This window comes from Scophthalmus maximus, chromosome 11 (genome assembly GCF_022379125.1).
Source record: "Scophthalmus maximus strain ysfricsl-2021 chromosome 11, ASM2237912v1, whole genome shotgun sequence".
In the NCBI taxonomy this organism is placed as follows: domain Eukaryota; kingdom Metazoa; phylum Chordata; class Actinopteri; order Pleuronectiformes; family Scophthalmidae; genus Scophthalmus; species Scophthalmus maximus.
In genome coordinates, this window is record NC_061525.1 from 17,152,283 (window position 1) to 17,178,191 (window position 25,909).

Sequence of the window (25,909 nt, forward strand, 5' to 3'; positions counted from 1 at the left end):
ATAGATAGATAGAAGGATGGATGGATGGATAGATAGATAGATAGATAGATAGATAGATAGAAGGATAGCTGATGCTTTTGTCCAAAATGACTGACAATTAGTCTTTTAATTACTAACAAAATCTACCCAGCAAACTATTTTTGTTTTGGTGGAAACCCATAAGGATCTTCATACCACAGCGAACCTTCAGGCCTCCAATTCATACGGTTTCTAGCTGTATTGCACTGTTCTATAGTTTTGCCATTGACAAGCAATAGTCCCTAAATTAGTGTTAAAATGCCCAGCAGATATAGACTGGAGTAACATGAATTTCTTTTTCGACCATGCCCACTTAGGAAGCAGGAAGTGGATACTGTTTCATACCATTGGCGCAGCTTGTTATGTCATCTTTGTCATGATCAATGGCATGTTTTTTGTGCGCAAGCTGTTTAACATCCTACTGCTACAACTACTCCCATTGTAAATAAACTATAATTTTCCATATTCACAAAAAAAAGGATATTGACCCAGACAATTCTTAAAAATTTTATTAATTAAAGATCCATGCCTTAATACAATCACATAATTACATCATTAAGTGGAATGACAAAAATTGAAAGCTCGGGCTAAAGTGTCTCGGATGAATTGGACTGTCAACATTTTAGCAAGGAAGAAAAAGAATATATAGAAAAGACAGTGACGATTCATTGTTTCAATGCTTACTTATGTATCATTGAATAGAATAAGGCTGTGTTAAAATAAAAGGCACAGGTTGCACTTAAACTGCTTGGCCGATCTCATCCAACAGTGATGAGCACTGAAAGACAGATATTGCAAGACACAAAACTGTTTGACATGTCTGGTTATCGTCTCCATGTAGTGATGCATATGTGATAGGTCCAGATAAAAAAGGGAAAAAAAAGCCAGAGGAGGTTGTTAAGACCAAACCAATTCTTAATCCTCTGCTGTTAGATGCATATAAAATGACTTATTGCCATTTGGGTGGATGGACCTGGTTTCAAGTTTAACATTTCACACACTTAAAAAATATTACAGGGTACCTACCAAATTCATTTTCATCATGTTTAAAGGCAGATATTTGAGTCAAAGTGTAAATGACCTAATTGTTTTCTATAAATGATCCTCCCTGTTGCAACACTTTTTTGTGCCTCGTGAAAAGTTATTGTTAAAGATTAAAATGAACAGTAACGTATGCATAGAAGGCAAAATCCCTTGTCAAAATACAAACGTAAATATTCAATGTACCTATGATGCCAGTTTGCTACAAAAAAAACATTTTCCTCACAGAATTTTTACAGAGCTTTAAAAACATTTTCATTTATAAGGACTTTAAGAGTACTCCCAGATAATCTCTGAGCAAAACTGATAACAGCACCTTTTCATGTCTAAAGCTTAAGTGTTATACACTAGACATATGTTAGACATATATTATGCGATATTATCTTCTGTGGGGATCTGTTAATCAGTTTGATGAAAGCTTCAAACACTTCATGATGGCATTTTAAATCTAAATTTTCAATTGAAATCATTATTTTCGGACAAATTAATTAATGTTCATCCAGAGGGTGGAGTTTGTGCATCTCTGTCCCACTAAATACATGGAATTTCCGCCCAATCGTCATCTGTTTAAAAAAGATGCACGGCCAAACTGATGAACCCACAACTATAAAAAAAATAAAATAAATGTGTCTCAGAAAAGATGACATTTTTTATACCCAAGCTGGCAGGTTCCTGCATCTAATCCAAGGGCCCATAGTTGCAGTTTATCAACAAAATACACAAATCCAGTCAACACCCAACAATCTCTGGAAACAAGACCAGAATCCAGTCAACACCCAACAATCTCTGGAAACAAGACCTGGTTTGTGTTGTTTGGTCTGAGACAATGGCTCAGGCGAGGACACCAGCAGAAAGAGGCAGATGGATAATAAGATACATAAATAGGAAATGCAGATTGAAAATGCTGAATGGGTTCAGCTGCTGAGGTAGGGTTTGCCTCATGATCTTCTGCAACCTGTAGCTTTCATGAACAAGGATGAGTTTCTTTATTATATGTGTATATAAAAGATATACAATAAAAAAAAATAAAACCACCATTTGTGTAGTGAGAATGAGGCGGGGCTTAAAGGCGCTTTAACTCCAGACGTCTTGTGAGTAGCGTCCCTTGGTCATCAGTTTTTTAATATAATCTGTGGCCTGGGTGCGCACCATGCCTCCGATTTCTTCTGCGATCTCATGGAAGGTCGTCTGCACATCCTTAGCCATGTTCTTCGCATCCCTAATCCAGGAAAGAGATTGATTTAGAATATATTCAAATCTAATCAAATTCACTGATATCAGCCAGAAATAAACAGTCATTGTGTATGTTAAGTATTGAAAGTGGACCTACTTCTCATTACTCCACTAGGAGGTGCAAAAACACCAAAGAGACTTTGGTTTCCCATAGAAATACTGACGTTAATTTGATTTTGTAAATTTCATTCCTTCCAGTTTGATTTTTTTAAACATCAAACATTTAATTTAGTGGCACAAAGTACCACCTGCAGTTCAGGAACATTCAGTACTAAAAAGACCAATTTCACAAGATGAATAAAATGAAGTGAGAGTGGCAATGAATTGTGTTTTTACTGCAAATCACATAAGAATTTGGTGGAAATGAATTACCCGCAGACGTAGATATGAGCGTTGTCTGAATTAATCAGTTTCCAGAGGTCCTCCTTGTGTTTCTTCAGGAGGTGCTGCACGTACATCTTTATTTTGGAGAATGAAAAGAAAAAATGTAGGGCTATAAAGTTAGAGTAAATATAAACCATTAAGTAAACTGTAATCACAGTTGGTCAGCAGCGAGCTAGACAGTGGTACCTTCTGCTCCTGGTCTCTGGAGAAGGCAACGTTAAGCTGCGTTAGGACTCCGTTCTTCTCTGCTTCCTCCAGCTCCTCCTGGTAGAGGTAATCCTCATTCTTATGCCGGCAGCCAAAATACATCACAGTCTCTCCAACCTCCTTTCCTATAAATCAGAAACAAAAAAAACAACATTTTTTTCTTAATAATTTCATTCAGACTCCTCCACAGACATGTAAAAACAAATAAAGTAATTGTAAGGCCAAACAGTCAACATGTTTTATAAGTGACATTGGCACATCCTGCTCAGTTCTAGGTGACTCTTAGCATCTGCAAACTGCCTCTGTGCAATTTTTTTTTCGTTGAGAGGGGATTCTCTACCTTGCTGTTTGAGCCAGGCCCTCTCCTGGATGAAGCCCATGAAGGGAGCTATTCCTGTTCCAGGGCCAATCATGATCACTGGGTTAGTGGCTTTGAAGGGCAGACGGAACTGAGACTTGCGGATGTACATGGGAACAGTGGACTTGTGGCCATTGTCAGTGACCAGTTTATTCTTTAGCCAGTTGGTGGCAACTCCTTTGTTGACACGGCCAGTCTTGGTATTGTACTCCACCACTACGGCACAGATGTGGATGCTGTTTGGGTGAATCTACACAACAGAGGTGAGTTATTAACAGCCAATAGATTTGAGCGTTGAGTTAATTAAGATATGACTTGAGTTTCTTTTTGGAGCAATTAAAAAAATTTAAATAATTTTTAAAAAACGATTACCTTAGAGGAGGAGGCAATGGAATAATAGCGAGCCTGGAGACGAGGCAGCAGTTCACACAGGTGGTCAATGGGAGGCTTCAGAGTAGGCATATCCTCCAGGACAGCGAGGATGTTTCTAGTGGCATCCAACACCCAGCTCTGGTAGAGAGCCTGTAGAGGCACAGCGACAAAAACACAGTGACATGAAGCAAAAGGGGTCGAGAAAAGGGAACTCACAAACGTACAAAGCATGTATCGGTATGCACTATCACACCACCACTGATGAATCTCAATCACTGACCTTGCCCTCAGGGGCGGAGGAGGCCATCTTGCGCATGTTCTCCTGGTCTTTGGGGTCAGAGGCATATTGTGCCAGTTCGTAGAGGACGTTGGTGCGAGGGGGATGTGTGATGTCCAGGTAGTGCGTGAGTGCCGTGCGGTAAGTGGTGGGGCAGGGGAAGGGATGCTTCTTGTTGGACTCATCTGGAAAAACACAATAACATCAACTTTATTCAGCTCCTCAGCCAAACGTAAATGTGATACAAAGACTCCCAGCATTTCAAATATACTTGTGAGTTTCCAGATATTGTTGAGCACAAGATAAGTGATTATAATAAGCCCTCTGAGCACAGCTACCTCCTCGGGGCAGCGGACGCTACAGCAAAGTGACATGACAGGTCGGCCGGGCTAGTTGGTGAGCATGCTAACTGGCGTAACTCCACTGCTGGAGACAGCCCCTGGCGAGTTCGGGTATAATGCTTGATGTTGAACCTTCCTGCCAGATTGTAATTAAACAGCAATTAAAGCCAATGTTGGCAATGGAAACCCATTCAGCTCCTAACAGAAACAGCCAGCAAGTTATAATACAGAAATACATTGTAGCGGCAGTAAAATTACATTGTTCACGTCATGTGCAATGCATGGCCTGATACTCCCAGGTCGACATATCAAGGGAGGATTTTGTTTGAGGGACAAGCTAGTTAGGTCAAGGTGTGCGGAGCGTTCAATGCCATACCGTCAAGGTTGTTGAGAGAGATAACCACATCAAGGTCCACTCCAAGGATTTGTCCCAGCTTGTTCACCAACACAGAGTCATTAGTTGGGAAAACTGCAACGTGGTCGCCTGACTCATACCTGAAATCGCAGAACGTGATTAGACTGTGACCTTTATCAATTGAAAGTTGTAAAACAGAATATGACTCAGAGATTTTTAACACCTCGTCATATGGCATTGTGATGTTCTCGGTCTGCCCTGGTGCATGTTCTCAGTTACTGTACATGTGCAGTCTCTGCTTGTGACTGGTTGAAAATATGACTGTTATGTGTTGCTCCATGCATTTCTTACATACAGTGTATCCGACCAGTCTCACCTGATCTTGGAGCCTGTTATGTCCAGTTCCAGGTGCATAAGATGTCTATCACCAGCCTTATTGAGTCTGCGGTTGACAGTGACTGGGGCCAGGAAAGGGTTCTTTGAATCAAAGGGCCTGTAAATAAAAGAGAAACCCTCAAATCAAGCACATCATAAAAAGCACCAAACTGAAAAAACACTGAGATGTACTATCCAATAAATACATGACAAGGCTTAATTGAAATGGAGTAATGCAGAAAATATGTTTCCATGTCCACATAGCTTAATTTTTAGACAGTAACCTTTGAGAGAGATTTGCAGTTGGATAATAAATGTAGATGAAATGTGAGCAGTGACTGAACAGATGGCGCATTAATGATGAATGAGTCCTGGTAGTGAACAACATCTCTGCTACAGTACTTACGGCTTTTGGACCTCAAAACTCTTCAGGCGGCCAATCTCTCCTGTGTACACTTTGTTCATGTTGATGTCAGTGTGCTCCTTCAGCTCATACTGCCGTATGCTGCAAGGGAAAAATAACATGAGCCTCTTCAGACTCTCTACATACATACACAGTGAGATGTACTTCATTGCGAATGAAATAAATTGAAACAGAACTATTTAAAAAAGAAAAAAAAGATTTTGGGTGGTTTATCATTTTAAACCTGCAAATAACTGTCTGGTGATCAACTTGTAACTTCAATCTTTGATTAATTACCCTGCATGCCGGCATAGCAAGAAGCAAGGTATTGTTTTCATCCGTAGGGAGGTGTGTGTGTGTGTGTGTGTGTGTGTGTGTGTGTGTGTGTACAAAATTACTCAACAATGCACTGACGGATTTTCACTCAACTAGGTGGAAATAATATTACGGAGGGCATCTTTAGATGATTCACTTTTGGAGACGATCAGTCCTGAAGAGTTCTGCCCATGAAGGCACACAGCAAAAGTGGTGTCTACAGAGTTTATTATGAACGGTAAAAACGGTAAAAACTTTAGGGGTATTTTAACGGGGCAACGACATGAGTGGGATTTCTGCAGATCTACAATGAGGGTACGAAAACTAAGTTATAGACTTTTGATGTTGCGTGAAAAAAATTGTATTACTATGAAACAATGGCAGGACAAATATAGCATATACATATATGCAAATAGTGTATAAATAGTATATACTGTACAACACGTGTGGGTATGCACTGCCCATCAGATGCATGGAATGCATTGCCCCAAAAAAAGGTTTTCATTTAAGACTAATATGCTTGTAAAACTATGTAAATTAAAAAAGAGAGTAAATGATGAAATGTCTATGAAGGCACCTTGATTCATCTCCTGAGGCTTCCACTCCAAAGTGCTCACAGATGGCTGGCCAGAACTGCTCTCTCCATGAAATGAAGTCCTCCTCCAGACTGAAAGACAAATAGTGTTTGAATTCACATTTGTTCAAGAATGTTTTATTCTTCACAAGCACATAAAAGCCATTTTTAAATGACACGGCACCCTTTCTTTAGAAATGTTTTGTTTAAGCCCTTTTTTTAAAAAGACGAAACAAAAACAGTCTAGAATGATGGACTGTCCCTTTCTCCCCTTGAAATTAAGTTTTGATTATATCTGAGAATTGAGCACAAACATAAATAGGACTTTGAAAATGTTGGGATAATTTTTTTTTCTTTGAAGGGACCATTGCTACACAAAATGTTATTTATAGAAAATGTTTGAAAAGAATGATGAGATGTCTTGTGTGCAGTGTTGACTTTGGCCTGTGGGTGGCTCAAAGGTCCATGCAGTGCTCAAAATGTAAAGGGATAATCCTCTGATGAGCATGAATGTGGTCAGTAAATACTAGCTATTTAGATTTAATTTGTGTGAAAACTAAGAACAGACTACATTCCAGTTCAGCTGCCTTTTGTGTGCTTAAATGATGAGAGTGTGGCTCACGTCATGTAATATTTGCGTCACCCTAAACCTCTATAATCAGAGAGAATGGCAGTCAGCATTTCTTTTTAGGCTCAGAGGATTAATTGGTCACTTACTTGCCATCGTCATCTCCCAAGCCAATGTCAAAGATGCGCTTGGCTCCCAGTTCTTCCAGCCTTTTGTCGACGTATTTCCCCATTGCATTGTAGTGTTCATATGTCTTGTTGCCCAAAGCAAATACCTGGAGACGAGAAACCATACATCAGCAACTGGCTAAATATTTAACTGAACCAGCAGTAGAACTAGAACGAAGGATATCTAATGTATGTTATGAAACATCATTAAACTTAAACAGTTAATCTAAACTTTGCCTTATGTAGATCGTCCGTTCACCAGCAGAAATTTGACTACTTTACTGTTTAAGGGTGAACACATTATGAAGTTGGTGCCCAAGAATTTTAGATTTCTCAGAGTCAAGTTCCTCACGCAAATGAGGCCAGGGGCGCTGCACCACGACAATGACACAATGACACAATGACGCACATGCACGGCACGCACGCATGGAGACACCAGACATAACAAACAAAGCCTTTTCTTTCATGATGCGCACAAAGCCAGACGCAGCTCGTTCAAGTGAAGCCGGCGTGCTCAGTGTGAGAGCCATGCAAACTAACAGTGCGACTCACAAAAAGACAGGTTGTGAAGCCTGCAATTCGAATTTCCATGAAACATTACCTCAAAAAAAATTGTCAGAGGGAAATCATTCACATTCTTTTAAACCCTGATGCATTTTCTATCATTGTGGTGTAGGGCTGAAGGTAGTGAGCAAAACTGAAGCTACACGAGACACTGAAAAATGTGGTCGATCATCTGTATCGTCCGTAAGTCTGTTGGATGAATTGAGTTCATATTATTTTACCTTATCAAACTCAACTCGTGATGACATGAAGCGAATATGTAAACTACAGTGCATTACCTTGTTAGTTGATCAACATAACTATTAACTACTATTCATTAGCTAAAAATCATTTTGGGGTAATTTTAGTTTGGTTGAGCAAAACAAGATATTTGACTTGCTTGTGTTCATGTTTTCATTTGTTTTATGATCAAACCGAGGGAAAATCGTGAATCAATATAGATTAAATAACTGTCAGTTGTCGCGCTTGATGACGCAAAACTCAAACAGACTTTTTATCTACACATAACACATAGTTCTTGAAAACTCACAGTGTAGTTAAGTCCGGAGAGGTCTTCATCATCATTCTCCTGCAGCCAGTCATAGAAGTCTTGGGCGTTATCCGTCGGGTCCCCTTCACCGTAGGTGGCCATGCAAAATATGGCGAGCGAGTTTTTAATCTCAGACAGACGGGACAGTTCGCCCTGGAACGAGACATCGGCATCAGAAAATTAACACTGCAGAGCTGAAAATGTTAGTAAAGGTCCAGTAAGATTTGCCTTGTCAGCAAACGTACAAAGTGATTATATATGACTAGTGTCTTATCTATGCTTATACAGGAAGTCAGTGTTGCGACACACTGGACAAAGCCTTAGGTCATTATAGTGTGCACGTTATATTATTATGACTGAAATTGCACATGTATTTAGACAGGAGTATGCGTCGTTCCTTTTTTAATTACATAGTACATTACATTTAAAATTAGAAGACACCACGTTATCCTGGTTTTGGCTCATTTAGAATATGCCATGGTATGTTAACATGTCTGAACTACTGACGTGTTTTAATTGAATGATTTCTATGCTATGACAAAAAAATCCCTGGCCGCTATAAAGAGTATCATCCAGAAGAATGAGAGCGACCTCTGTTAATTTTAATTCTGTGGTTTGCATGTTATTCCAGAGATTTAAATTACCATTTCATACTCCTCTGGATCGGCAGCCATTCCTTTCATGCCATAGCGCTGAGCGTCTTTCGACAGCCTGTTGGCAAATTCCTCTCCTGTGCCCGTCTGGGAGCCGTAGAAAACAATGATGTTCTTGCCCTGGTAACAAATCAGCAGAATATCATCCACATGCTACACAGTATTGAGCTCTGTAATAAATACTTCTGCTTAAGACATCTGCGGTCTCCGTCTTCCCGATTCAACTGCATTAATTTTTCCGTTACAACTATAACCAATACCTAAAATGTGTCTTTGGTTTTGAAACACACACATAGCACGTGTTACGTGTCATCGTTACAAGCATAGAGTTCTTTCCAAATGCAAAAATGGACAAACTGTTATCCAGTTTCTTTAAGTAAAAGACAGTGGTGGGTGAGGCTCGCAGTGATGACAAAGTCAAATCTCATTACAGCTGGAAACAAGCAGCTAAAATGAATGCGTTCCAAAAAACAATTATGTACTTGGATAAAGTTAACGCTCCTCAGCAGAGTTTATGATCCCAACAAGCAGCTTCCACAAGACCACATTCTCACAGAGACCATGTTAAACAGGCAAAGGTTTGTAATGAGCGAGCCAATAGCTCAGGAGCTGAAACCTCATTCAGGAGAATTGAAGTGAAGGAGTCTCCTGTGTCACTGAGTGCCGTTCTGATAGAGTTGAAATCTGAATATGCTGGTTTGTCAAACTACTCCATGTATTTGAGGAGAGAACGTAAAAAAATGGGAACTGAACATGTTTACATTCCTGTTTAACTAGGAAGAGGCAGGTGATCCTGGACGACCTGCAGCATTAAAGCAATAATCACCTTGACGCATAGTACAACAACCACGCCCTGCTCGATTTCTATAACCTATATGTACGCCCTGAGACCTTTCCTCACTCTTGACAACCAGCTGCTTCCAGCGTCATCACCATTGATACATGTGTTCAATAATCTAATCTGGCACTCAAAGGATGTCATAGATATTGAAATGGCCCTTAATAGGAAAAAGGTTCCCCACCCCTGATCCAATCAATATGAAACAGCATTAGAGTACAACATATGCATTCAATTGTAATCAACCTACAATATATATGATGAAATACAAGACTTTCCAGCCTCAGCATGTGGCAAGGGAGATCATACCAATAAAACACAAAAATTTAAAAATTAAAATACAAAACACTGAAAGAACTGTGGGTTTACATAAACAGACGCTCCATCAGTTCTTGCTTTTCTTCATCCGTGCCTACAAAGTTGTTCATGATAAAGAAAAGCTGAGACAAAATCAAGTAGCAATTGGGAGCAGACTGCTGTTCTGCCACCATCATGGTATCTGAACTATTTGCAGCAAAACCACAGAGTCTTTTCTCAAGGCTGGCTAGAAAACAGAGGACATTCAAAGTCAAAATAGGGCGTCCAGATCTAAAACTGCATACATTAGCTGGAAGACAAGTATAGTGAGTCGTAGAGCAAAAGAGGAGTAAAACTTAGGGTTTTACTGAAAGGACATCGTTTTAATCATGTGCTTCAAACAAAAATATATGAAGTTTGAAGTGCTGATTTAATAGTAATTTGCTGGGGAAAACATTAGTTAACAGAGTTTGACACCACATGGTTGCAATTCTGAATGGTTCACAGTGTTCTTTTAAACAGCAACAAAAGAGAATGAATCAAAGTTGGAAAACTGAAACCACAACCAACTGAAAAAGAAGTGACAGCAAGAGGAAGTGACACAGGAAGACAAGATCACTCACCGTTTTCTTCATTTTCTCGATGAAACTCGTCTCCCTTGTGGTGGGTGTTCTGGATTGAAAAAAAGAATCTATATAAATATTTGACTTGTTGTCAAATAAATCAGGCCAGAATAAAAAATACAATTTGACACTGATTAAAAATAATAGCAGTGTCAGTGTTTTCCAAACATCAGCTGCGGGAAAAATTGTACACATGAATTCATTCAGAGAAAAGCAAATTTCAAGGTTGTTGGTTGTTTTTCTTATTGAGAAGTAGCCAGGAAATATTAAGACCAGTGCTTTTTAAAACCATCAAGTCCCAATTTGAATTCTTTGGTCAAGAGACATTTGAGAAGCATTCACAGACATTATGACATTGATTAAATTAAAAATAAAATCAGACTTTTTGTAGACTCAGCATGGAAGGCATAGTTTCTGTCCTCCACTCATCTGACTGTGACAACACACTATGACATGTGACGTGATCTTGGTGCAATCATCTTCTGTGTAAAAAGATCTTGACACAAACAACGGAGTGGAGCTGTGCGATGGGTCCATGTTATCATTTACTAGGGAAAGCACAATGTCACGGTCATGTGGTCACACTGATCAGACTTGATGAAACATTCATTTAAAATAATATAAAAATGAAAACATGGTCACAGCCACATGATTCAGTCAAACAACAAAGCAGGACATGAACGGATTCTTACATAATCTCTCACAATTACGTACAAGCATGTTCTAGGCATAAGAACATACAGCACAAAGACATAAGCGGTAGATGTAGTGAATAATCATCGCAGCTTCCACCTCATGGTAATTTAATATCTTGAGTCTGGTTTATCCAGGAAGTAATTAACGGACGGGACAAGATCAAAACAACAAGTCCAAACAGTGTCAGTGAAAAGGGACAGAGGAAGCAAAATCTATTATCCAGCCAAATAAAAGGCAACGCCACTTCATTCAGCATCAAAGCCCTGAGTAGACAGCTGCAATTGTGTAAAAGGAATAAAAAAAGGCTATGAATTGTGATGTGTGAAGAAAATCTTTCCTTATTTTCTGTACCCAGTGTCTGTAGAAAAAGCCACTAAAGCTGGATGGAACAGGGAAATTATATTAATTGGCTATATAATAGATTGAACTGTTTTTCTTATCTATAAACCAAACCAGCTGTCTATATGAAGTACAAAGGATTTACTGGCGGAGCCTGATTCCATTCAGTCTCTAATACACATTTAGTCAAAATATTTATAGGCCATGAAGCAGAGTGTAGGCATGTGCGATTGATGCCCAACACGCAATAAAAATGTGCCCCCCGCCACTATCCATGGTTAGAAGAGTAAATTCCTGACAGAAATAAATAAAAAATAAAAAAAATAACCCACTAGCTTTTGCCCCCAACCACGAGCATTCCTCACAACTTTAACAAAAATCTGTCTGAACAGTTATCAGCTCACACCGTCTGCCTCAGTGGCCACGCAGTCATTCAACAGAGAGGACCCTTCTGTGCATCGTAAGACGACAGCCAATATCTTAAACTAAACTTAAAGCAAATAATATCCCTCATGATACATTTTCCGATCTCTGTAACCCAAAACACTGAATGATATTTAATAGTCTGTGAGACATTTGGCAAGAACATGTATCGATGGGATTGCAATTTCATTAATAAGCCCATTTGATAAATAGTTGGGTAGTTACGATTGATCAGCCTGAAACTGACCAATGGTACTTAAATTAGATGAAGTTGTATTTCCAAAAAATAAGTTTTTAATAATGTTATTTGTGTAACAAGAATTAGAATAGATTTTAATTGTGGTCATGGAAGTACTTAAAGACAATGTGTCGCATAGACCATAACACTCGAAAAACTATCAATAAAGTAAGCATTTCCATAATTTTGCAGACAAATTAAAATGGGCTCAAAATCTTTTACATCCTCTCTTATCTGCAAACAATTAGATATAAACAAACTCATGTCTGCTGGTGTTTAGTCACCATTTGAATAATTTCCAGTTCAGTCAAAATTGTTCAGCGCTCACCATCTGTATATATACTGTCAAACTGAACTTTCCATTCATCCATCCATCCAAACCTGGAGGTGATCTTGATCACGATGCTACAGTCAATTAAACATTATTCCATTTTGTGACCTGACATCAACAAAGGGGAAAGCAAACCTCATTCTATGGTTGATCACTGAATAATTTTTTTTTTTTTTTTAAAGACTTTAAATGATGACCAGCGAGCTGGTCCCAATAATTATATTGTGTTTTATCACCATCTCTTACATAACCCACTGGTAGTTTTAAGGAGTTTTTGAAACCACTATCGTCCCAGTCTGTGATAGAAACTAGCAACTACACCTTGTGTGCAGAAAGCTTATGAAAAGGTGTTAAGACTCTACGTGTAGCACGATCTGTGCTATCAAATCTAACAGCCGGATTGAACAACAGCAGCTGGTGGCGAATGTTTAACTCAACTCCAGGCATTTGTTGTTAAAAAAAAATATATCTGTGCAGAAAAACCAAACACTTCACTGACCTCTCAGCAGCATCTCTCCTGTCCTCAGGCAGGGAGAAGACACAGCCCATGGCATGCGACCCCTGTTGCTCACCACTACCTTCTAGCACCCCTGGCTAGGCCACGCCGGGAACCGCCACGCTCAAAATCAAGAGCAGGACGCAGGCAGGACAGTCCACAATCATACAGGATGGGGGGGGGGGGGGGGGGGGGGGGGACAGAGAGTCGGCAGGACACTCTCAGGTCTGGAAGAGCTGCCTGCCGTCACCTTAGAGGCTCCAACACGATCTGAACTCTGCCTCTTCCTGTGCTGCTCTCTGAAACCAGCAGCGTCTGTTCCACACACACACACACACACACACACACACACACACACACACACACACACACACACACACACACACACACACACACACACACACACACACACACACACACACACACACACACACACACACACACACACACACACACACACACACACACACACACACACACACCAGCAGTCTACAAGCCCTGTCAGTGTCTGGCAAACCACTGAAGACACAATGGTGGGAAACTGACTTTCCCATAAAATGTAGCCGAGCTGCAGACCCACGCTTTTGACTCACACAAACACAGACTGAAACACTCTCAAGCTGAAAATGCCTTCCTCCTCATCCCCGCCCCTTTCCCTTTCTGGTCTGAAAGGTGTTCGGAAGGAAAAAAGTCCACAAAATCCATTCTGAGAATCTGGCTAGTTATCACAGCAACCCCTCGGTGGACCACTGAGAGAGGGGGGTGTGTGTGTGAGTGTGTGAATGGTCGTTTTTTTTGTTTTTTTTCCCTGAAGTATCCCCCGCCCCCATCTCACTGGAGGAGAGAGGGGAATGTCATTACTATAGCAACCTCATTTATCATAAAAGGATTGCATTTGTGACATGGCCCTACTCCAAAAGCAGAGCAGCTCAGCCCACACAAGCACATGCACGCATGCATGCACAAGCTCAAGCTCAAGCTCAAGCTCAAGCGCACACACACACACACACACACACACACACACACACACACACACACACACACACACACACACACACACACACACACACACACACACACACACACACACACACACACACACACACACACACACACACACACACACACACACACACACACACACACACACACACACACACACACACAAAAGAAAAACAGGGGAGTGGGGAAAGAAGAATAAAAAAAAGTAACTCAGGGGCAGGGCAAAGAAAGGGTTGCTTGTCTTTTGCCTCAACTTTCCACCTTTGGAGAGGACTCACAAATGGAGCTTGGCTCGCCCTCCTCATTTGTTCTCCAGGGAACTTTCAAAATGGGTTCAGGGCCAAAAACAAAAGCACAGGAAAGACATGGAAGACTACGCCTCCTTCATAACAGTTAGGTAATCACTGCTGCCTTGGAGGGGAGGGGAGACCAGCTTGGCACTTATGCTGCTCTGTGTTCCCTTCCTGTATTCCCGCCCTCCACAGATACACACTCCCCACGAAGCAAAACATGTTCTCCAGGGGTCTTTCCCCCCGTCTAGCCAGCCTCCTGTTTTCACACAAATGGATCTCCCTCACTCTGCTTCCAACACTGTCACAAGCCCATTTTTTCCCAGCCTCACACCGTAAGACCTCAGCCACACAGCGAGTGCGAGTGCTGCTGGCCCATGACTTCACTCCGGTGACAAAACAAATTGTGTCGTGGTTAGGGGAGGAACAAGAAATGTGGCCAGTCAAACGGGAGTCCACTGAGGCCAAGCCAAGCCTCCGTCACTGCGCAGATAAGTGATCAGGGGAGGGAACAGAGGAGGGAAGGCACACAGGCTCTGACACCCGAGAGAGGAAGAGGTGGGGGTGGCAACAAAGGTCGTTCGTAGTGGAACATTTACAAGAGCCTTAAGCTATGCACTCTCACACACATGCTTCAAGGCCAATTTAGTAACAACTTGTACACTGCATTTGTTGGCACAGTTTAAGTGAAGGAAAACATTTGTTTCTTCCTAATTGCTTGTGTGTAATAAGACTGCTCATTAAAGGAAAAAAGGATTCTCATCATATGCTGAACTACAAGTAATGCTGGAACAGCTACAACATTTAGACAGTTAATCGATTAGTTGAAAAGACTTCACTGTCAAATAATCATTTTACTCATTTTTTTTAAGCAGCAGCTGAAAACTTTTGATGAATCCCAGCTTCTCCAATGTGAGTACTTTCCGCATTTCCATTTTATACAATTGTAACGTGAATATTTTGAGGTTTTTAACTGCTGGTCTGACAAAACAGGACGCTGAAACTGATAACAGACCTGTTTTACCAATTCTGTCATTTTAGAGACAAAATCATTCATCAACTAGTCATGAAAGTATTGACAGATGAATCAATGATAAATTAATGGTTATTTGCAGGCAGCCCTAAACAAATATTAACCAATTAAATTAGAGCTGCAACAAACAGATTAATCAATTATGAAAACAATCATTACTTGCAGCCCGAAAATAAATAAGCTTGTGACCCAGACACTCCCTAAAATGTATTCATTTAAATGATCCCTTTGTGCTGGAGGACAACACATCTTCTCTAACTCAAGATCAGTATATGTTTTATAGCCATTCATTTGATCCCCGAAGAGAAACAGCAACTGGTTCAATATTTCTTTTTAAATTAAATGTCAAAGTATCTTGTGCATTTTAAACAGCAATTAACAGCAATAAAGGCCTGAAAACAAAACCATACCCTGTTGCACACACGCACGCATTTACTTTGTTTGCTTTTTTCCTTTTGAAGAAATTACAAAACACCCTCTATTTTTTTTTAACAGCAGAGAAATTGACATTAAAATGAAATGTAACAAGAGCCACAAGATCTCTGAAGAATAAAAATAATCTAAGAAATATACACAGTATAAACTATTTTCTTAGTAAATTTTTAAAGACCAAACCTTAAAAAAATATATAATAAATGTTTCCTTTTCTTTCTCGTGTTTTCCAATAATTAACTAAACTTTCCTGTCAGTTTCATAATGAATGGAAAAATGAACATAGTCTTTCATTGTCAGACTGGCCATCGGGAGCACCGGGAGAGTGCCTGCAAATGGGAGTCCCTATCCCCACCCTCAACTGCTTTTGTCTATCTTAGCCAAACAACGGCCTTCATTTTTTTTCTCCAACAGATACAGTCACATCTGAATTGGAAACTGGTAACACTACAAAAGACAACAACTTTATGATAAAAACAACTACAACATTAAAAAACCAACACCCAGGTGAACCCCAATAGATACTCACAGTGTGTTGAGCTTCTTGAATTCAGGGATGGGCTCTGGCTTCTTTCGGGACATGAACCAATAAATGACAAGACCGACTATGAGGGAAAAGAGGAAGAGGTCCAGGTTGCTGAAAAGAGGCTCCTCTTCCTCCGCCATGGGCTCGGTGTGTGTGATGGTCTCAGTGTCCATGTCTGCCATGTTAACACTACAGATGGGGGACAACAAGAGAGTGCAGATATAAGTCCAGTGGAAAAACTACGCAAACACAAAGTAGTGCTGAAGCTGACCAACGGGTAACAAATCGACTTTGATAACCAATCCCACCTTCTATCAGCTTATCAAGTGAAGATAGCAAAACTTCTAGCTCATATGACTGTAAAAGTGGATTCAAATTTATTATCATTGCATAGGGTAAGCATCACAACAGTTTTAATTATTCTCATGCAAAAGTGCATATAGAGATACGTTAAGATAATTTCAGTTATGTTATTTATGCTATATTATGAAATGAATACAGTGTAATAGAAACATTTATACAGCAGAATTTTAGTTAAATAGTGAGATTGAATAATTAGTTTTGAATAAAAAAAAAATTTATTCTTTTTTTAAAGATACCTTAGTACTGACCACAGTCTATTCTGACAAATTTGCAATGAATGAGACAGCTAAAATCTTTTTTTCTTCTTTAAATGTGTCATGTCTGCAATCTGTTTTTAGAAAATCCAGCTGAACAAAACTGGTGATGACAGAAAACTTTTGAAGCCGCTGCAGATAACAATATGATTTCCAACATACGTGAGCAATAGTTCTCATGTTATACCATACAATTAAAGCTTTTGTGTGAGCATTATTGAAAAATTTATAAAACCACATGGCTCAACATACTAAATCATTGTAACCCACTGCTTTCTAAACTTGAGGAATCTCTACCACAGCAGCTCTTTTTACAATGAGTACATGGGGGACTTGTTCTCAGCTCTCGGGATACAATGTAGTTCCAAGTTGAGAAAAGAGTGAGATCAAGTTTTCTCTGATCCTGTAAACCGGCTGGTTCATGAATAAAGTACAACCTGACTGACATGATTTCTAGCACACTCCCTCCCTCACACATTTAACTATACTGCTGACTCAGTGATATGAAGGCAACTACTTCCATGTACAGAGGTTACCTGTGTGCCAACCAAGTATGTACAGAAGTCACAGGGACTTCATGGCCAGCAGTGCTAGATTAAAAACCTAACAGAGTCAAAAACATACTCCAGTCACTCAAATATAAACTAAAATATCAGGAGACTATCACATTTCATAAGTAACCTTTTAAAGTCAACTTTCAAAATGTTAAAAATCTCAAAGCAAGGCAAACAATCTGCCGTTTTTTTGCTTCAACTTCTATTCATACTAACAGCTGGTGTGGTAATAAACGTTTTTTAGGTGGTCTGTTAAAATTAATAAAATCTATTGTCTGACCAGTGCTGGATTTTAGGGCCAGTACCAATCAGTTCTGTTGAGATTGCTTTAGAGAGGTGTTGAGTCGAAGATGGCTGTCGACACACATCTCTGTATAAAGCAATACAAGACAACATCACCACTGAATACATTTAGAACTCGCTGTATATAGTAAACTGCCCACAGAATTTAAGCTCGATCATCAAGGAAACACGTGTGCCATACTGAGGTTTTCAACACAATCTCCATCACTTCTGAATCCATCAGGGTCTCTTATTTGTTTGTGATGCAATTTCCAGGCCGACAGCTCTGCCTAGTGATCTCCAAGCAGGATCAGGTAGCAGCTCAAATTGAAGACACAATCGGCCACTGTTCCCAAGTTAACATTGCATCAGATAGGTAAGCAAGCTCGGATGTAACAGGCGCATTCTGGTTTAACGACACAGCACCCGAAGCCATTTGTACTAGTTACTTAAGAACAGCCCTGTCAAATCTAGAGCTACAAGAATTTGTCTTCAAAGTGATCAGTGACCATTCAAAAAGGGATTCATCTTCGTTCTTGTCATTTCTTATGCAGAAAAAGGGCAAATATTCTCTCATCCAGCTTCTCAGATGTGATTTTTTTCTTTTTTTTCGGGGGGTCACACGGCAGTGAGCTGAATATAATTGGTTTGAACACATCGAATAAGAAAACATTTTTGCAAGACAGTTCCTGGCGCGTGCCTGCCCTTTTTGACTGTGGCTGTCCAAACTGAGTGGCGCGCGCGCGTTTTTTGCATCGCGTTGAGCTCTCTCGGCCACCGTCCGTACGTGTCTGACACCATGGACGCGGTTGTGCAACACGCTGAGGGCTTTAACATGTCCCCACTGCTTCGACACCATGTGAGACTGTGCTTGACGTCCAGTTAAAGCCAAATGAAAGAAGCTCTTACAGCTGCTGCTGCCTCCGGCGGTGTAAGTGATCACTGAGACAGCTGTGGACGAGGATAACTGCAGGTTCATCCCGACGTCCCGCAGTCAAAGTGCAGGGCACCGGCAGTCCGTGTGAAGCGCGGATCGGCCCCGATGGTTATTTAAGTGAGCGCGGATTGGATTTCCCTCTCTACATAACAACACCTCAGCAAAATCGTCTGCGAGAGCCAACGGCAGTGGACCCGGGGGCCCTGGCTATTCCCTGGATCGTGACAACACCGAATGAATCCGTGACATTACATAGAGAGAAAGAAGGAGAACAAAAACACACACACTCACCCGCTCACAAGGGGGAGTTTAACTCAGAGGACAACGTCACTGTTGTCTAACACCGCGAACAAGTGAAATGTTTTAAGCTACACACGCCAAACAAACAGCTGATATAAGTTCGCCTCAGTTTGCGTTAACACGGGACTCAGCAGTTCTCCGACGCCGACGTCGCCACTGAACGCGCTCCACGTTCTTCTCTGCGACTGTTCAACCTGCACGAGTGTTGTGGCACCGGCCCCGCAGACTGCCACAGACCAGCAGGTCGACACGAATCAAAGTTTAGAAAGAAGAAGAAGCCGCGAGTGTGCCTCACCTTCTCCTCGCCGCGCCGAGTCGGGCTCACACTGCGGCTCCATGCGGAAGGAAACTTTCCTGAATGTTGGATCAAACCATCTGCAGCCCGTGGGGGGGGGGGGGGGGGGGGCTCTTCACACTCACAAGGCCTAATGCGTCTTACTTTGGCTGTTTTTCTTTCTGTCTTTCAGAAAACAAATGGTTTTTTGTTGTTGTTGTTTTTTTTTTTAGAAAGAGATGAACATAGACTCTGGGAATATCACATTCATATTTCAGTTCTTTACACAGGCACGTGTTTACAGGTGGACCGGTCTGCAGGAGCGTTACCTTATGTCAATGAGCACACGTAACCTCTTCTGATAGATAACCGTGGAGGTGATGTGGGCCTTGGGTCGTGCTGGTTATGTAACCCTGTGCTGCCAAAAAGTGACCCTCCGCCAGACAGTGATTTCTGTTCTTTTTTGGGGGGGCAGATTATACACTGTGTTTTCATGGGTTGTGTGGCCCATTTAAAGGTATCTCAACAGGTAAAAAAAAAAAATGCATGGGTTGAAATCTAAGACAGAGAAGGTGAAGTGATGCAGTTATAAGGATAATTGCAACATTTATTTTATTTTATACATAACTCATTACCATATATCATCATGTTAATTACAGTGCAGTAATATAAGACATACAAACGCATACAAACCTTACAAAACAATAGGATCGTGTTTCCTGTGAGCAAACCATGCCTGCAAACACAACGGCCACAATTGTGATTATTCACTTACAGGAAACATTAAAGTTTCACAAAGAGATATCTTTGATATTACCATGGACATAGAATTGTGTATATGCCCATTGCGAGAGTTTGAGCCACATTAATTCACTTTCTGGCGGACGGTCACTTTTTGGCACCACACCGGCCAGCAGACCAGACTCTGTGTATCCCCTAACAGGCCGCACGGCAGACTCGTCGGACTTGTCCTCCACAGATTCAAGTCTGTTGATGTCCACAGTACCAAGGACACATGGTAGATAGCCCAATAACCTGTGGGGTTATTTTTTATGGAGAGAAAATAGTCTCAAAAAAGGGTCACAAATGTGTAACACACGATCCACAAGTGAAAGATAAGAGTTACAAATGCGTACAGTGATCTGTGCGTAACTTTGGAGAGCCGTGCACACGCATTTAACAGTCTCTAAGTGAATACAAACAATGTCACACGTGTTTTTAGACATTTGTACTCACAGGAAGCTGTTGGAAAGTGAAGATTATTAGATTGGTAAAGTTACGTGTGCACAGATTGCTTTGTATTTGTGTGTGGATTCTAACACGTATTTGTGAGTACCCAAAGTGATGCACAGATCATTGTATGCATTTGTGAGTACCCAAAGTGATGCACACAAAGTGATGCACAGATCATTGTACGCATTTGTAACTCTTATCTTTCGCTTGTAGATCATGTGATACACATTTGTGACCTTTTTGAGACTATTTGTCTCCCCACGGGTTTTGTCCCTGCACGTCCAGATGGACTCAGACCTTCTACTCGTGTGAATATATACCACTGTTCCAAAAAACTCCATAAAGTGAAAGGATAAGTTTTCGCAGCAATATGTGGTAAAGTAGAAATAATGTTAACGGCAGTAACATGACATAACTTTTTTTTTTTTTAACGCTGTGAAATTATCAGCCTGTATGCTCGGTTGTTCTCAAATCCTCTACTTGAGTAAAGAACACCAATACCACAAAATAAAGACACTGTGTCACAAGTAAAAGTCATGAATTCAAAGACATTTTTTTTTGCAGAAGTTTAGTTGTATTAACAGCAGTATCCCTGTAACAATTTTTTTTAAAAACGTTTGTTGCATGTATTTACAGCATGGCCTTAGACTGGTTTCTCGTTACGATTTTAGTGATTTGTTTTATTACCACATTTTCATATTTGCCTCAATGTTTTTCTAATATTGTCTTTGTTTTTCTGCAATTTCCCCTTTGGTATTAAAAAGCGCTCTAGTGTCTTATATACCAGACTATACCAGTCACCACATTTCAGAGGAAAATACTGAATTCAAAACAGGTATATAACATATTTAACACAATTGCTGAGTTCAAAGTAGTCAATAATACATTAAACAATATAGTACATTTTCCATATACTTCTTTTATCCTGCCACTCACTGTCTGTGTAATATTGAGCAATTAATGAGTATTTTTGATTTTAATGTTGTGGAAGCTAACAGAGGTTGAGCTTTTAACTACTTCAGATCATCGGGTGGTTTAATCTATAGCATGAAGCTCACCTAAGGTTTTGTGTGTAAGAACTTACAATCACTCTTACTATAAGATAAATAGTTAGTTATGCAGCAAAAAATGCAATATTTCTATTTGTAATGTAGTGGTGTCGAGGTGTAAGGTAACAAAAGAAAATAAGAATAGGCGGACTGGTTTTATCCTCAGTTAAGGGCACTTTTTTTATTACTAGCTAAACACACTGAGAAAATACTGGCCCAGTGTCACATAATGCTATAAAATGAGTTGTACTTTATACTCTACATCTCTGCAGGGAACCTCAAAATGAACAAACACGACTTTAATTCAAAAAATGTTGCAAAAAAAATGACAGCGAGAGAGAGATGCATCAAGTAAAAAAGATGAAGAAAAAATTATACACATTATTAGAGGGGGCTTTTAATATTGGAGGGTTGTTTTTTGTATGAGAGCCCTTTTGTAAAATATACAAATAAGAACACAGAGGTATTGTAGACCATACTATAACTTTTAATAGTGATCGATTAATCTTGGTCCACTTTCAAATGTATCTACTGTACAACTGGTAGCACAGTAGACATACATGTACTATGTAGTAACTACTGGCTGTTGCTGTATTGCATTTACAGTCAGTAGACTTATTATACGATGCTAGGATAATGTTAATGATGATATGAGCTTTCATTTGGGAAGGAACACGTGAGACAGAATCTGCATATATGCTTTATTTTCTTATGATGTATCACAGACTCTTTGGTTTCTGATTCCTGCTCCTGAGCTTCTGACGTACCACAGCAACAGTGGTGAAGAAATTTCCCATGAACAGGATGAGGAAGCAGAGACCACACATCAGGACCTGACATCACATGGAAAACAAAGAAAATAGAGAACAACACAATGAGTCAGCATAATCTATTTGATTCATTATGATGTTCTAATGGTGATGATCATAAAGTAGCATAGCTTGTGAGTATGTGAATTCAAAACCACAAGGGTTTTAGAAACTACATTTATGCAGCAGCAAGTAATAATGCAAAAACTCACTGTAATGCAACACTAAGCTCTCAATAATATATTCAACCAAATATTTGAAGAGAGCTATACAGATATTACCCTCCTTATAGAGTTTATACAGTATGAGCAAAAAGGGAGGTCTGATGCTGGAAAGATAAATAGATACAGTAAATATGATTAATAACTGTTATTAAACAGGAACAGAATGAAATAGTAAAACTTGGAGAATGTGAAGTCACTGACCTGCCATTCTTTACAGTCTGGTAGCTGAGCCATTCTGAAGAGAGAGAGGCCATTGAAGAGCTGCCAGAACTGCGAGGACCAAACAGGAGTTTCTTATGTTAAGGAGTGAATAGATATACAGTACTTTATAATGATGCAAACACACTGACAGTTAAGCTGTTATCCAGATTTCCAAAGAACTAGATATTGTCCATAAATCAATCATTCCTGAATATTCAAGGTAATTATAGGTGTTCAACGACCTAACTTTTTTTTTAAATCTGCTTTTTGTATCACCCAGTCTAAACCATGACAATGCATGTTTTAAACGCAAATCAAGCAATTGAGGAAACTGTTGCACATTATGTCACAGACTGTACTCACATGACCAAAAAAGAGGAAAGGCAAAAGAAACGTCAGCCCTTTCCACATCCAGGACTGAAAACCCTCTGAAACCAGAAAACAGATCAAGTTAAAGTGGGTTTTTTCTCTCTCTATACTCCCACATTTGTTTATTACAGCAACACCAATGAGGAGCAATAAAGACATAATGTGTCACAAAGCTTTAACATTTATACAAAATATTCAGTTATGATAAGCTTGACTGAGTGCATTTGCACTCCGTGTCCTTGAGTCACTCACCCACGGTCAGATCCATGTTGTGTCTTTCTCCCAGAGCTCGTAATCTGTACAGGCATCCACTCTGATAATAGCACTGCAGACACTGAACAAAACCTGGACGTTCCAGGTGAAACAAATCTTTTTTTTATATTTGAAAAAAGTTTTAACCACAAATTTTTTTCACAAAAGTACTTTGACCTTACTTTGATACAAGGAGTAGGCAAGGAACTGGTTCCTGAAAATCTTGTAAAGGTTCCCATCTGGCCTTAGGGGTGAAAGGGGGGGGGGGGGGGGGGGTATTCTTTGTAAAATAAACTTTCAATGTTTCTTAATATGTAATGTATTATTTTAATATTCCTCTACTCACCATGTGAGCATCACACCAGACAAAAAAGCTGAGATGTAGTGATGAAAAACCCACCAACCTTTGATTCTACGATGCATGACACATTTTTATTTGATGTTAGACTGTATAGTTTTACAATTTCAAGCATTCTTCATAATGATGAAGCGAATGAGAGGGCTATGCACAGTATATATCGAATTATATACAAAACATGACCAAGAAAAGAGAAGAATATATAGAGTGGCGGGGCTGACCTGGAGCCATTGGTGATGAGGATACTTTCCCTGATAGTTAATGTGCAATAGTACCAAACCAGAAGGAAATTGAGGATCGCATCGAGAAATCTAGAGTCAGGGACATTAAGAAAAATGCTGGATTTAGACATGCAGCACATACGGTGTCCATGTGGGCTAATGAACTCATTGTATCGTACAAGGATGTAGCAGCTGTGATGTGCAAAATATTCTGATGCATACCTGTAGCTCACAAAGAAATAGCATATGCAGGAAAAGAGCAGCAGGATGACTGTGGAGCACAGCTTGAACGTCTCGTATTCATCTTTGTAGGCAAATCTGACAAAGATGTGACATATTAAGGACTGCAGTTCAAGGTCTGAGTGAACAAACGAAATAGGCAGAAATTCATCAGCAAAGGAAATGCTCTGTCTTAGTTTGACTTATGGAAATAAGGTACTTCAGTATTGCAACCTATTGATGTCCTGGAGCATCAGTGACGGAATCACATTACTATGATAAATCATTTCACAGCATGGGAATGATACAGTTCACATATAAATGTGAAGAGGTTCTGGTTGAAAAATGAAGTTTATCTATAGGTGAATGTTACCATGAAAATAAATAACGGATTTAAAAAAGGATTTTTGTGTTGGCGTTGATCATCATTTCTTACTTTGACTGCTTGCTGAGAAGAGTGACATTCACATTTCCAAGGACCAGACTGAGATACAGCCTGCAATTTGAAATAATCATATTGATTTCACCTTATGTAAAGAAATCATCCCGCTTAAAAAAAAATGCAATCACAGCAATGACAGCCATTCTAATTCTGTAAATAAAGAAAAGTTCTCACCCATTTTTCTTCGGAAGAAAAGCTTCCATTTCAAAGAAAGCATTTGGCCGTGTTTTCATTCGGTTTTTCATCCCATCTATGTCGTCTGATGTTTCTGTGCTGCATCTGATGGATTATAAGTTTGTATCATTAGCATAATATTACATATTTACAGTATGTGTTCATTTGAGATGAGGAGGGTCCAGTTCCTGTGTACAACAGATTAGAGTCCATGCTAATTTTTGGATGTTTTTGTGGACACTTACTTATTCACCAGGTGGGATATCTCCTTCAGTCTTCTTCGCTGATGGGAAATGGAGGAGGAGCAGGTCTTTTGTAGTTTGGAAATTTCTTCCAGTTTCTGTAAATAGGTTCTGTGTGTCTCCTGGAAGACACATGAACACAGGGTTGCATCGTTAACCAAAAAAAAAATTTTTGCTTGGTTATTATCTAGAGCACAACCAAGATATTTGACATTAGACCAAGCATTACCAATACATGGTGGCTTTATAGGAAGTATAATTACAGACTAAACATTTCATCATGTGGTCTGAGAAGCACGACAGTGAGCAAGTAGTATGTTAAGCATAAGATTTATGCAACTGACTCCCGTGAATCAGTTTGTTACCTGAAGTTTTAAATATTCTTCTTCCAGGCATTGCCACTCGTCCAGGATGTTTGTTGAACCTTGCGGCATTTTCCACTAAACCTTCCACTGAATTAAACTGGCAAAATAATTCCCACACACACTGAAATTAAAATCCCTAAAATTCCTTACACAACGAGAAAAGACTCGTACTAATGCTATGTGAATTACCCTGCAAGGTGCGTATCACATCTCTATGGACGGTTTATTGCATAAAGTGAACTTTGAACCTAAAGTGAAGATTTTCTCTTGGACATTGTTCTGTGGAAATTCTCTGGTTATCACTCCGTTCGGTTATCAGCGCTAAAAGCAACAGGTTATTGTAAACTACATTGTATAAGACTAGAGGTCTATATTTTTACATGGCTTCACATCCAAAACATCTGTTGGACTAAAGCATCTACAAACTCACTTTACAAATCAGACTGGAGTCAGGCTGATTGTTTTTGGCTGTAATTGGATCCCAAACAC

The 25,909-nt window shown here is 39.8% G+C and overlaps 2 protein-coding genes across 5 annotated transcripts; both read right to left on the minus strand.

Annotated features, from left to right (window-relative positions):
- Window positions 1–512: 512 nt before the first annotated feature.
- porb (P450 (cytochrome) oxidoreductase b) lies at window positions 513–19,364 on the minus strand. 3 transcript variants are annotated; one of them, XM_035622801.2, is made up of 16 exons: window positions 19,284–19,364; window positions 16,302–16,487; window positions 10,493–10,541; window positions 8,726–8,854; window positions 8,082–8,234; window positions 6,971–7,095; window positions 6,257–6,346; window positions 5,368–5,466; window positions 4,963–5,079; window positions 4,608–4,726; window positions 3,894–4,075; window positions 3,614–3,763; window positions 3,224–3,491; window positions 2,863–3,008; window positions 2,665–2,750; window positions 513–2,278 (listed from the first exon to the last, which is right to left on the minus strand). In XM_035622801.2, exons 2-16 carry the CDS (start codon window positions 16,478–16,480, stop codon window positions 2,134–2,136), a joined length of 2,037 nt encoding a protein of 678 aa, XP_035478694.1. In that variant the 5' UTR covers window positions 16,481–16,487; window positions 19,284–19,364; the 3' UTR covers window positions 513–2,133. The 3 variants fall into 3 exon arrangements, with proteins under 3 accessions (XP_035478694.1, XP_035478695.1, XP_035478696.1); XM_035622802.2 differs by lacking the exon at window positions 19,284–19,364 and adding an exon at window positions 18,980–19,000; XM_035622803.2 differs by lacking the exons at window positions 16,302–16,487; window positions 19,284–19,364 and adding an exon at window positions 13,019–13,165.
- A 2,867-nt stretch (window positions 19,365–22,231) lies between these two features.
- Window positions 22,232–25,635, minus strand: LOC118299891 (ion channel TACAN). Of its 2 annotated transcripts, none has more exons than XM_035623980.2 (12): window positions 25,421–25,635; window positions 25,059–25,177; window positions 24,814–24,918; window positions 24,634–24,693; window positions 24,201–24,296; window positions 23,979–24,068; window positions 23,746–23,811; window positions 23,582–23,643; window positions 23,400–23,481; window positions 23,142–23,206; window positions 22,779–22,847; window positions 22,232–22,377 (listed from the first exon to the last, which is right to left on the minus strand). In XM_035623980.2, exons 1-11 carry the CDS (start codon window positions 25,487–25,489, stop codon window positions 22,789–22,791), a joined length of 873 nt encoding a protein of 290 aa, XP_035479873.1. In that variant the 5' UTR covers window positions 25,490–25,635; the 3' UTR covers window positions 22,232–22,377; window positions 22,779–22,788. The 2 variants fall into 2 exon arrangements, with proteins under 2 accessions (XP_035479873.1, XP_035479872.1); XM_035623979.1 differs by having other exon boundaries at window positions 23,400–23,492.
- Between the last annotated feature and the right edge of the window lie 274 nt (window positions 25,636–25,909).